This window comes from Coccinella septempunctata, chromosome 5 (assembly GCF_907165205.1).
Source record: "Coccinella septempunctata chromosome 5, icCocSept1.1, whole genome shotgun sequence".
NCBI classification, from domain to species: domain Eukaryota; kingdom Metazoa; phylum Arthropoda; class Insecta; order Coleoptera; family Coccinellidae; genus Coccinella; species Coccinella septempunctata.
Window position 1 is genome coordinate 16,895,719 of NC_058193.1, and position 14,272 is coordinate 16,909,990.

Here is a 14,272-nt window from a genome sequence, read left to right on the forward strand (position 1 = left end):
CGGTTTCCCATTTCTTTGCATACGTGTGTTCAGGATTCAGGGAACAAAGCTATTGTTTTTGTTATGTGTCTCGTTTTTGCATCTTTATCATCTCACAGATGCTGAAGATCGTTCTCGAATATTCATTTCGTGGCATTTTTACATCGTTTTCTGAACTTTGAATAGCTCTTTGGTAAATGGTAAATAGAGATTATTTACTGAAATTTCTTGTGGAATTTCAAGTTTTGGGATAAAAATAACCATGCATACCCAGTAAACAGAGGAAATCCATTGGTAAGAGGTCCATAATTGGTACATATGGACATGGACATCATTGTACATCCATTCATGGACGTACTGTAGTAGATATCCAATAACGGACTTCCATTGTACATTATTCATTGACGTAGGGATATAAATGCTAGGGATATAATCTCTTCTATTGAAGTATTTTATTAGCTGAAATGGATATCCATATCTTTCGAAAATCAATTATTCTTCTCTTCTATTTTTATTGAGTATCAAACCCTCTTATTTAATGATCATAAATATGGATATATCTACCCAATACCTTGAGTAGCTTTGGTAAATCTGTGGTTGGCATTACTGGCGGTTGGCGAAAGCAGGAATGTGGCAGTATGTCAATTGTCATTCATTATTATTGAAGACTGACGAAGAGAAAGGTATTGGCGAATCCAAAAATCTAGACGCCCTCTGCCGACTGAATTCCGAAACTACAATTGGCTTGTTCCAGAATCGCATCTTTTCAATCTGTTACGTCAATACCCTCCAATCCATGGAGGTAGGAACCTCATGTAGGTTCCTACCTCCAATCAGAGCAAAGTAACCTGAAAATCTGCTCGCTTTCTTTCGTCCGAGATGTAATTCTGGAACTCTGCTTTTGTCAGTACTGCAAAGTCGAAACAAGTGTTGTTTCTTATGTCTTCTCTTATCTCACGTAGTTCAACAAAGTATTATAATTATTATTTGGACAAGTTATATTGGGATTATTGTCTGGGTTTCTGAATAGAAATAATGATTCCGAAGAAATATTGGAAAAGGTATTTACACCATTGCTTTCAACTGGCAGGAGTTAGGTTAAACGATTTTTCTTTGCGAAAGTTTTCTGCTAAATCCAATTGACGATTTGAAAATACAATTTCATAATTTTCATACTGTATACCAATATCATCGCTCTATTCATCCCTTTCAAATGAAGTATTTCCAAAGAATGTTGATCTTGATAAATATCTTGCTTCACTAGAAAAATTCTGTTAGGCCGTACAAATCTCGAAAAGAGTACTGACAAACGTCAAAGTTTGTTTACATTTTGCAGCGCCCTCAACGGTAATTGGATTCGCGAATGATGTTTTTGTTCATTCATCAAGGAGCTTAAGAATTTGTTGTTTAGTGTGTTGTTGTGCTGCAATCACCAGGTGAAAAAGTTGCTCGGAAGAGCCAAGGGAAGGAGTAAATACGAGAAGAATAAAATGACTTTTTAGAATATACTTTTTGGTAACGAAGAGTGTGATATTTTAGTTTAGTTCAAAATTTTTTATTCTTGGTTTGCATTATGTTTTTTCATATGATCCCATTTTTATTTCATACATGGGTTCTTTCAATGTGCCTACAAGTATGTGAATTTGACATTCCGTTAAGACCTGGACGAACATATTGGATTGGTGGACGTTGCCTGGACAGCTGATGGAGATTAACTGAACCTTTTAATGGATGTAAACTGAGCTATAGTTATGGACGTCATATCGGCTTCAAATGAACCAATATATAACGGTATTTCATTCAACTGATTCAGCGTCGATATGAGGTTCATAACTAGCCCAGTTTTCACCTAAAAATGTCCAGTTGATATCCATCTGCTGTCCAGGCAACGTCCAGAATACGTTCATATTGGACCAAATATGGACATCCAATGAACATCCAAATTGATGACAACGGATATCCATGGGATTTCCAATGGACGTTCAATAAAAACTTTCTTTTATATCACTTGGATTTGTGAGCCGGGGACATTCCAAGGATTGTAAAATGATGAAAGCAACCGGAAGGCAAAAATATAATTAAAAAAAACGTTTCCATTGAAAGAGTTTTTTTAATATTTGCAAGGTTGGAAAGCGTTACTGAACTCTTCCATTATCATTGCCGAAATGGCACTTTCAGTAAATTGAAGAAGTGTTTCAGAGAAAATAGTCGTTTTTTTCCCACAATGTTTATTTTGATGACATAGAGGATTTTTTTTTTGAAATGATTTATTGAATAAAATATACAAGTACAAAAAAAAAATTTACATTCACAATCCTCTAAACAGTACCCTAAACTGGTATCGAGGATAGTAGATACAGAATTCCATTGAAATTAACCAGTGCCTTTGTTAAATAAAATAAATAAAATCTTATTTCGTACATACACACCTGATGTTTGAGGAATCGCAGTTCCACATCAAGACAAATTTCAAAAAATGCCAACTTAACATTCTATTGAAAAAGCGGACAAAATCACATTACACCAACTCTAAGTATTCTCTTATTTGATCAGAAAATTTACCAATTGAACTGACAGATTTTATGGGAGTAGGTAATTTATTGAATATTTTTGAAGCTTGTGCTATTGGGTTATTCAGCCCTTTTTGACTTTTTACTCTTGTCTGATATAAGTTTTGATGTGTTCTTGTTTCATAACTATGAATATCTTTCGTAAATTTATACTCTGTATTGCACTTTTGTATTTTATTTATGATTTTAAAAATTAATTTACATTGTTCTAATTCTAATATTTTTTTCAAATTTGGTATTTGCAAATCAGAGTAAAGTTGTGTAGTATTTGTTAATCGATCATAATTAAACAACACTTTAATAAATTTATTTTGTAACGTTTGTATTTTTTTGAAGTATGTTTTTCCACAAGTTCCCCAAATCGGTATTAAGTATCTTATATGTGACATAAAAAACGCATTGTAGACCTGATATTTACTTTTTTTTGATAAATAAGATCGAACCTTATATAAAGCCGAAACCATCGGTATTATTTTCTCGATTATGGAGTCAACGTGGCTCTTCCAGCTCAAATGTGTATCCAACATCAGACCCAAGTACCTCGCCTCACAAACTTCTTGAAGTTCAATATTATTTATGCTTAACTTTAGACTCGTAACTTTTTTGTTCTTTTGCTTGAATACCATATACTTAGTTTTATTTATATTAATTTTCAATTTATTGTTCCAAAGCCAATGTAAATACCGTTGTAGATCTTCATTAATTTGTTCATTCAATTCTTCTATGTTATTACCTGTATATATCAAGACAGTGTCGTCTGCAAAAGCGAAATACCTGGCCCGGATGTTTGACTTGCTCAAGTTAAGCACGTATAATGAATAAAGAAGGGGACCCAAAACCGACCCTTGAGGAATACCAAACGAATTGGAAGTCCAGTCACTTTTGCTATCATCTATACACACATATTGACGGCGATCGGTTAAATACGACTTAATCAACTTATGTATTTTTCCTCTGAATCCCATTCGTTGGAGCTTATGAAGAAGAATATCTCTGCTAACCACGTCAAAAGCCTTTCTCAAGTCGACCAGTATAACCACGGCTATCTGGCCATTGTCTAGAGCTGACGAAATTTCATTAATCAAATCAACTGTCGCACTGAGGGTATTACTGTTTTTCGTAAATCCATACTGGTATTGATCGACCACAACATACTTTTTAATAAAAGATAACATTCTATTTTTTATGGCCGTTTCACAAACTTTAGAGAACGTACTAATAACGGATATGGGTCTGTAATTATTTAAGTCATCAGTTTTTCCGGATTTATGTATGGGTGTTATTTTACTGATCTTCAATTCGCTAGGATAGTTACCACTTGAAAGAATTGCATTAACAAGCCTTGTTAATATTGGCAATAAGTCATCCTTTAAATTCAATATATCTCTGACAGATAATTTATCGTGACCCGGTGCAGAATTCTTTTTCAAATTGAGTAAAATATCATTGATTTCCTTCTCGGTTACTGGAGTGAGAACAAATGAATTCAAATTATCGATCTCTTGAACATTTAAAACCGGTTCATTACTAACGATTTCATTTTCCACCTCCCCGACAATATTTTCTCCCACCTTTGCGAAATAATTGTTAAAATTCTCAAGTATAGTTTCCCGATCTGTTATGATATCGTGGCCAACCGACAACTTTTTTATACCCGGAATGTTTTTCTTTTTCCTCGAGAGCAGTTTGTTTATGTATCTCCATTGTTTCTTTACATCGTTGCCAGCTTTCTCCCATTCTATTCTGAAATACCGATTTTTCAAGGATCTGATTTTATTGTTTACATCGTTCTTTAAGCTCTTAAATTGTTTTTCTAAATTAGGATCAGCTGGATGCTTAGACTTTTTTCTATATAATTTATCACGTTTCTTAATGAGTTCGATTAATTCATTGTTTACCCACATATTATTAGAATGACATTTAATTTTCTTCGTACATTCACACTCTCTCCTGCACTCAGTTATCAAATCAATTAGTCTTGCGAATGTATCAATATTGTACTGTTGTGATTTTTCTTTGAATAATGCCTTAAATTTTATGTAATCAACCGTTTTCTTTTCAAAAACGTTTTTTGGCCGGTATATTCTAAAACATTCGTTGATATTAAATGTTAAGTATTTGTGATCAGAACGTGAATTGCTCTGAACCTCAACTGAGTCTAATAAAACAGTGTTTTGATCTAATATAACATGGTCCAATAGAGTTTTTGAGTGTGATGTTATCCGAGTTGCCATTGCTTCAGAAATTACATTACCAACACGAAAGTTATTCAATTTTAATACATCGAGATATTTTTTGCACATCTGCGAACTAGGATTCAGTAAGTCTACATTAATATCACCTACTATAACATGTTTTTTCTGGTACTTTACCATTATGTCCTCCAAATACTCCAGAAAGTCACTGTCGTTATAAGATGGAGGTTTATACAGTGCACTCACTTTTAAATTGTGTTCACCCACTTCCACACAAAGCCAGCTGATGTCTTCATTTAAATCTGATTTTTCTATTATAGAGAAATTAATATGGTCTCTAATAAATATTGAAGCACCTCCCCCTATTTTGTTTCTACAAGTATGAACTCCTTTGAACCCATCCAGTTGGTAGGAAGACGTCTCGGTTTCATTCAGCCAGGTCTCAACCAAGACCAGAATATCACAATAATAGCACTTCACAAAGCAAGTTATTTCGTCCCATTTATTCCTCACGCTTTGTGAGTTCATATATATAATTTTTAGTTTAGGGTTCTGTATTAGTTTTCCAGATCATTTGAATCTCGAACCAGTAGTATTTTAGAGTTATCATCCTTTCGAAGAAAAATATTACCTTCCTTAATCCACAGATATTTATATCCGTTCCGGTATTTGAAATCACGAGCTTCCTTGTAAAGTTGTCGATTGGCCTTAGTCAAATCATGGTTCAGGAATATTTTTTCATCTGATTTGTATCCTAGAGCTTTTGCCGTAAGTTTGATTTTATTACAGCTTTTAATCATATTTATCTTATCTGACTTGTTTTCCATACTAATTCGGATCGGTGCCGCTCTTCCAGTAGTTTTTCCAACTCTATAGGCGCTCAGAACTTTTCCCTGAATTTCCACCTCTAATTTTGTTACCAGGTTCTCGACGATATCTTGAACATTTTCATCATTCTCCCTGGGTACGCCGTGAACTATGAGAGTACTCTCCAAATCTCTTTGTTCTCGTTCATTAAGTATCTTCTTTATTTCAGACACTTCTAACTGAAGAGATTTATTAATTTCGATCTGCTCATTGTACTTTATGAAGAGTGCATTGTATTTCTTGTCCATATCATCCAACTTGGACATTACATCAGCCAACGTATATTCTTTACTTTGACCTATACCTTGTGTTGTTGTCTTATTTTTGTTCCTTTTAGCTGTTTTGTTCGGTTGCTGCTGAATGCATGGGTCACAAAACCATTCTTCGGAAGACTTGCTAATTCGTACGTAGGTCCTCTGCGACATATTTATACAAAGACGATGCATCCAAGTATCGCATCCATTACAAAATACTGCTTCGTCTTCGTCAGCCACTCCCTTCTGACAATTTTTGCACAATTCAGCCATGTTGGCAACACTGTAACACCTTGCAGTCTGAGATATCGCAACAATAAATTTCGATTTAGTTATCACTCTCAAAAATTCACGAAATTTTTCAACTTGTGCGTATGTACTAATCACTTATAATCACTTTAGTTGTTTTTTTAATATAAATTTTCGAATATTAAGCACTGAAATCCTCAATTTTATGAAGAGCTATTGCGCACGTCTGCTTGCGTTAGAAGATTTCACCGAAATTCACCGATTAGTTTCGGGACCTACGAAATGGTATAATTTTCAAGTTAAATCTACTAGGAAATTCATGCAATCAAGCACAAATGACAACAAATTAAGGTGGATAGTAGTGATAGCACTTACATGCAAGCTAAAAAGGCCATTAAAAGGCCACAAAGATACATAAAACAATTCGAATTACAAGAAGGATATACAGGGTGACCCGTTAAAAATTCCCTATCCCCTTATCTGAGAAATTGTAATAGCTACAAAAAATAGTTTGACATAAAAGTTGTTCATGCTCTTTCGAACTTTTCCTTTTTGTTAAAAAAATTTTAAAAATCTATTACAGACAGGGTGGTAACAAAAAGTTACCTTTTGTTAAATGGAACACCCTGCATATGATTAGATATTTGAATAGTACTTAAAAAGACATTTTCAAAAGCATAGGTCAACGAGGGTCTACGATTTTTTTTTCGACTCATAAGCATTTATCTGTCAAAAAGTCAAAAATTGTTGTTTACATTAATACATTTTCGCGTATAGCGTTCCAAGAGCTATTTGATGATATAGGATATCATGGGTCTCCTGTAATTTACTTTGGTAAGGCCCGGTACTTTCACCTTCGAATAAATTTTATTCAACCAATAATGACGTACCGACAATCGATCTATGACAAATAAACTCTTCTAATTAAGCTTCAATGACAGATTTATTCGATGAATAACACTATCTGAAAGTAAAAAGACTGCATTTTTACTAATCTTACGAATAAGACTTAATAAATGCGAATAAATTTATTTATTCGCACGTGAAAGTACCGGGCCTTAGTCTAGAATATTGGTGTAATTCGGTAATGAATGAGTAAAATCGTATCCATAGCAACATAAAAAAAAACATGACTCGAAGCTAGAAATGTCAGCTCTATGTAGATTATGGAGATAATTTTTGTAGCTATAGCAATGCTTTCCTTATAAAAATCAACTATAATAAGAATCAAATTACATCTTTTTCAACATAAATTGATTAGTAGCTCTTAAATTAAGACTAGAAGACCTATGATATGATACATTATCAAATATTTCTTAAAATTCTATATTCAAAAATATTTAAAAAAATTGAGAAAAACTAAAATTTTCAAATGTTGGCAATACTGATTGGTAGTATTCAAAATTTGAAAGAATAATGAGTAGAAGAATAAATTAAAACTTTTTTGACATCGTAGGACTTTCTGGGTTCAATAAAATACATTTTACAGGCTTTTGAAGTAGGATCCTTTTTGACAGATAAATGCTCATAAGTCAAAAACAAAAAAATACAGACCCCCTTTGACCCATATTTTGGTGAATGTCTTTTCAAGCTCAATTCAAATATCTAATAATATATATAGGGTGTTCCATTCAACAAAACCTAAGCAACAGATCATGAACAACTTTTATCTGAAATTTTTTCTTGTAGCTATTATACTCTCACAGATAGGCTGATAGGGAATTTTAAACGTGCCATCCTGTACAATATGTTCATAATCAGAGAACATATGACCAGTTTGCAACAGTGAAGCAACATCTAAATGAAAAACTAAAAAATAAGTTAAATGACAACAGGAATATGTTTCTCCAGAACAATAGTAGACGGGAGGCATCTACAACCAGCAGAACCAAATTAAAGTTAAAACATTCATACAAAATAAAATATAATATTTTTCTTCATTTTGAAAAATTGTCAAAATTTGAGCATTTATACAAATATAACGAAAAAAGGTAGTCCAAAATACATATGTATATGCATCCGTTCTCATAAGGAGCAAAATTTAGCATTAAATTTTGCGGTTTTCGCCATTATTTGTTCCTATGAAAAAGGGCGTGTCATCTGTTTTGCTCTGGCAAATCTAGTTTTCGGGATTTCCTCATTGGATATCGAATACAATATTGTATTCTGCTTTTCATTCGTAAGTTACGAATCTGCAGCGTACGATCGATCTATAAGTTTCAGATTGACAGATTCGTAAATAATGCAATTGTGGAAATGATTCTGTCACTATCTCATTGACAGTGTCACTTTTGAACTACTTATCGTAAATAGTTATGGATTCCTATAAGCTACAGACCATTAAAAACCGTCCAGAATTGCAATTTTCCTGTAAGCGTATGAAAAGTTACAGATTGGCTTACAGATGAAAGCAGAATACCGCCATTAGAATAGGTACCCTGTACATGACTGAAATGATTCAGAATTTGATATATAGTTTGAATATTTACAGCCTTCCAATTTTCAGAACATTCGACAAACAGTCCGCCAATGTATGAAACATTGGAAGATGTATCAGGAAATGCAGATGAAAATTTTCTGCCTGGAAATTCTCTCTCCAGTGATATCGCTGATGATCCATTCAATACAGATGAAGATGATGAATATCAGCCATCGGAAGAACTTGTTGCAAAATTAGTTCGTCATATAGAAACTGTCCACAAAGATTTGGAAGAAGTTCAAAAACTTCGTCTGAATCCGAAGACGACAAGAAAAAAAAATCAGCCATAATAAAACATGTTCAACGAATGATGACTTCATTCCATGTAGGAGACCTCGAGAAAATAGTGCACTAAAAACAGTGTCTGACTTTGCTGTATGTGCGCATTGCTATGATACTTATTAGAAGTCAACATTGCACAAACATTATGGGAAATGTAGGTACTGGACGATGTTCCAAATATAATAAACAGGTGAAAGTGTTGAGTCGTGTAGCCATGGGTGATATTCATGAGAAAGCTGAACCTCAGCTTCGAAAAATAATCAGCACAATGAGGGATGATGAGGTCACGAGCACCATTCGATATGACGAACCAATAATTCTATACCTACGTAAATTTAGAGACATTCAAGTACCGACATTCCCAACATCATGGGAAGATGATAAAATCGAAATTGCGTCATCTTGGCCGTTTACTCCTGGAACTTAGAAAACTCGAGAAAAATTTGACAAATTTCTGTGATTTATATGACCCCACAACCTCTGCTCTGGGAATGCTCACAAAAGAATTGGGGGATCTATGGATAGCACACTGCATCGAAAATAAAAATCCTGATGCGAAAAAGAATGCCGAGGAGTTTTCACACCTGGGATGATTATTAATAAAACGGTGGCAGAAACCTAGACATAAATGAATTAAAAAAAAAAGTTATTCTGCCTCCTCTGAAGGATATAATGACTTTACAACAGTTTCTCACTGATAACAGAGCTAAGACCTAAGGCATTGAGTACATTGAAAACTAAATTTGATAAGACGGCTTGGAAGGAGCTTTTTGGAACGACGCTAACGTCAATTCAACTTTTGAAAAGAAGACGGCCAGTAGAGATAGAAATAATCAAATTGGTTTATTATGATTCTTTGGAGAATCGATCAGAATTCAAACTTAGATTTGTATGAGAAGACAATCGAGAGGCTAAAAAATCGCCAATAAATATCCCAGAATATTATTGAGGGGAAAATAGGACATTTCATTGGATCAAGACATGATACAATCTGTGGAAACTATACTAAAATATAGAAGGCAGGCCGGAGTATCCAATTACCATCCATATCTGTTTGGCATTCCAGGTGGAGCAGCCAATTCAGAAAAATGGCCAAGTGCTTGCAATCTGATGAGGAAATTCTCAGTTCAGTGTAAAGCAAATGTACCATCTACATTGAGAAAGCATTTCATTGAACCTCACCGATGGTGAGATAGATGATCTATCCAAATTTATGGGGCATGATAAAAATATTCACATGAACATTTATAGACAACCTGTTGCCACAAAGGATATTCTCCAAATATCCCAACTGCTTGAAAAAGCCCAAGGAGATGCCAATGCTACAGATATAAATTCAGAGGAGACTGGTCAGATCGGTAAGTAAAAATTAAATTGATATAAATTTGGCATGATTTAACGAAACCAATCTTAGTTTCATAGTTTCAGAAGACGATGATGCTCCGGAGAATATACCCCTTCCCCAGTTGACTTCATTCCCAGATTGTGAGTATTATTGAAACATCGAAATCGATCTACATTAAAATTAATATAAATGGTAGGATAATGAGGGAACAGTTTGAAACAGAGGGTTATTTCCGTTAAATTTCTTCTATCAATTAAAATGAATGCGTATGATAAAAATTTGTTATCGACTAATTCAATAAATGAGTATATTTGACTTTATGATTCAATTTTCAGTTAAAACTCCCAAGAATTCAAAAGCTAAATGGGATCCAGATTCACGAGCAGCAGTAATGAATGCGTTTGGGCACACACTAACTTCTGGACAATTACCCTCAACTCTTCAAATACAGCAACTCATTAACAGCACTCCATGCTTGCGCAAACGAACGGTTCCGCAAATAAGAACCTGGCTCCACTGTAAAAAAATTCTTCTTTCTGAAGGAGACACCACTTCCTCTCCGAACCAGGTCCAACAAAGAAGGAACTCCATTCAAATTACGATTTTTCTCCTTTTTGCAGATAACATAGCGAGAAAATTATTTCTCACATTGGAAGAGTGTAATACACTATGTACGCGAAAACACCAACACTGAATAAATATAATCCCAGCGAAATACTTATGGCTAAGCCATATGCACCGTTTCATTAAACGAGATTAATTCCTTGAACATCTTTTTTTCAATAGAGATTCTATCCTTGAACGTCGTTTATAGACCCGTTTGCACCAAACGCACTTAGTGTTAAGTGCCCCTTAAAATGAACCCTTAACTTAATTTACGTTGCACCAACTGTTAAGTGACATTAAAATGGCTAAAGCGCTTCTGTAATGACCACTTAGATATTTAAGGGCGGTATTCTAACCTAAAATAATTTGTTGAACTGGCTGCAGAACTTCCCATTTTTGTTGGATTTTGAAAATTGAATGAATTCATCACTGAGTACCAAGCCTTTTCTTTTGCCTTCATTGTAATGCCATCAGTCTTTTTCAATTTTCAATTTGGTGTCACAAATCATACTATAGTTAGCAACAAACTCTTTTCTTCTGTTCAGAAGCTGAGTGCCCTTCGTAAATTACCACCAGTTGCTTGGCAATCATTCATCATATTCGTTTCGTACTAACAAGGACAATGAGGACATATTCTTCACGTTTCTCTTCAACAAAAATAAAACAAATTCACACAAGACCTTACAAAGAAAGTGTTGTACTTATATAAACACTTAGGCCCGTTTGCACCAATCCCCCTTAAAAGGAGTACTTAACTAAGCCTCGTTTATAGTTAAAGGACGCTTAATTTTATTCCCAGTTGCACGACTGTGGCTTAACAGAATCTTAAGTAAGGGACCCTTAAGTTTTTATATCTAGTGATATTTCAGTTTTTTATTTTGGTGCAACTTCATCCTAGTCCAATAAAGCCATTTCATTGGTTGGCCGGTTGCCGATGATCGTTGTCATTTCAATATGACTTTATTGTTCTGTCAGTCAGTGTCAAGGATATTATTATAATATTATCAAAGATTAACAACTTTTTGTTGTTGAATTAGCATTAATATTGATAATGATTGTCCAATAAAAGGTACTTAAGTTTATATAACTACAACACTTTCTTTGTAAGGTCTTGTGTGAATTTGTTTTACTAATGTTGAAGAGGAACGTGAAGAAAATGTCCTTATTGCCCTTGTAAATACGAATACGGTGAATGATTGCCAAGCAAGTGGTGGTAATTTACGAAGGGCACTCAACTTCTCAACAGAAGAAAAGAGTTTGTTGCTAACTATAGTATGATTTGTGACACCAAATTAAAAATTAAAGAAGACTGATAGCATAACAATAAGCAAAAGAAAAGACTTGGTACTCAGTAATGAATTTATTCAAATTTCAAAATCCATCAAAAATGGGAAGTTTTGCAGCCAGTTCAACAAATTATTTTAGGTTAGAATCCCGCCCTTAAATACCTAAGTGGTCATTACAGGAGCGCTTAAATTTAAGGCTAGCTTTAGCCATTTAAATGTCACTTAACAGTTGGTGCAACGTAATTTAAGTTAAGGGTTCCTTTTGAGGGACACTTTACACTAAGTGCGTTCGGTGCAAACGGGTCTTAGGTACCTTTTATTTGACAATCATCAATATCAATGCTAGTTCAACAACAAAAAGTTGTTACTCTTTAATAATATTATAATAATATCCTAGACACTAAAGTTAGGTTAATGAAATGACAACGATCTTCGGCAACCGGCCAAATGGCTTTATTGAACTAGGATGAAGTTGCACCAAAATGAAAAACTGAAATATCACTAGATATAAAAACTTAAGGGCCCCTTACTCAAGATTCTGTTTAGCCACAGTCGTGCAACTGGGAATAAAATTAAGCGTCCATTAACTTCAAACGAGGTTTAGTTAAGTACTCCTTTTAAGGGGGATTGGTGCAAACGATCCTTAAAGCAAAGAATATAGGGTAGAAAGATAGGAAACGGCCTCATATCTCTAATACTAAAAACCGACTACATTTTGGTCAGTCAAAACACATTTGACAATGAGATGGCGCTGACAACGTACTGTCAATACAGAAAACCCGTTTAGTAACAATTTTCTGTTTTATAGAGAGTCGCGAAATTCGAATTCTATTCCTTGTTTTGAATTTCAATATTGACTTTGTTTAGACCATAAAACAAACATCCTGAGCAACAAAACAAAAGTATGGTTTTGTTTTGTGATCAGAATGTTAGTTTTCATCTGAACATTGATTGGAATCAATTGATATCAATGAAACACGCTGTCGGGTGTGCTATCTTTTTATTTGCAATTTATAAAAAATTCACAAAAATTTGTTATTATGGACAACTGATAGAGCTTTGACTAGGACACAAAAGTATATGGTGATCTGCTATACGTCAAATGTGTTATTTCTGTTCAATAGGTTGTTTTGAATTAATAAACTTAGTTGAATTTGTACAATTCATATCAGAAATTAATGTAAACAAATATTCAATATATCATCATAGCATACACATTTCAGTTTCTTACATATTATTTACAGAATTTTCAGAACCTCAACTAAAAAAAAACTTCATTGAGATATACAAGACCTGTATATTAGCCCGTCAGTAGAGTTTCTTTATAATTTCTTTATGATATGGTCTCTATGACGCAATATACGAATTAATTAATGAATGAACGAAACACTCACAGCAGGTTTCATAGAACTTTGACTTTCCAAACAATTGGACAGTTCCTCGATACCCAAAAAGAAATCGATAAAACCTTTGCATTTCTGAATATATTGAAGGAGTAGCAATTGAGAATCTTTGAATGGACGTATAAAAGTAATAATTTCTTCTAAATTGGCCCTTCTTGCAAGATATGCTTCCTGCATACAACAATTGACGTGGATGAACAGTTCTCAATCGACTTGCAGTAAAATGTTCATTGCACATGGTGTAGTCAGTAGTGTTTGCAGGCCTTTATGCCCTGAAAATTTTGTCCACTTCGTAGCACTGAAAATAAAAGTCAATGAATGCCCGAGTCACATGTTACCAGTTTTAATACTTACATTCCCATTTTCCTTAGTAAAATTCGTTTTATTTGATCCACAGTTCTTCACCATACAATAATTTTCGAACGATATTTTGAGGTTTTCGCCAAGAAATTAGACAAAAATTTCAATAATTAGCAACTGTAACGAGTTTGATAAACGAAAGGCGATACGAGAATCAAAACATTCAAAACCTCTTTGATCAAAATGGCCATCTGACATCTCACAAAATTTCATTTGTTCCTCGAATTAATATTTCAACCAGTCTTAGGGCCTTAAAAAACACATTTGAAACACAGATGGCGCTCATATCACTCTAGTCGTACAATGACTCTAAAGCGGGCTGCGGACTACGAGCGATAATATAATATATATTATAGCTCTATCATGAGATATAATATCATATTATATTAAGCGTGCA

The 14,272-nt window shown here is 34.0% G+C and overlaps 1 protein-coding gene across 1 annotated transcript; it reads right to left on the reverse strand.

Moving 5' to 3' along the window:
• Window positions 1–5,301: 5,301 nt before the first annotated feature.
• On the reverse strand, window positions 5,302–6,138 carry LOC123314062. The gene has a single exon (XM_044899175.1). It carries the CDS (start codon window positions 6,136–6,138, stop codon window positions 5,302–5,304), a length of 837 nt encoding a protein of 278 aa, XP_044755110.1.
• Window positions 6,139–14,272: the final 8,134 nt, after the last annotated feature.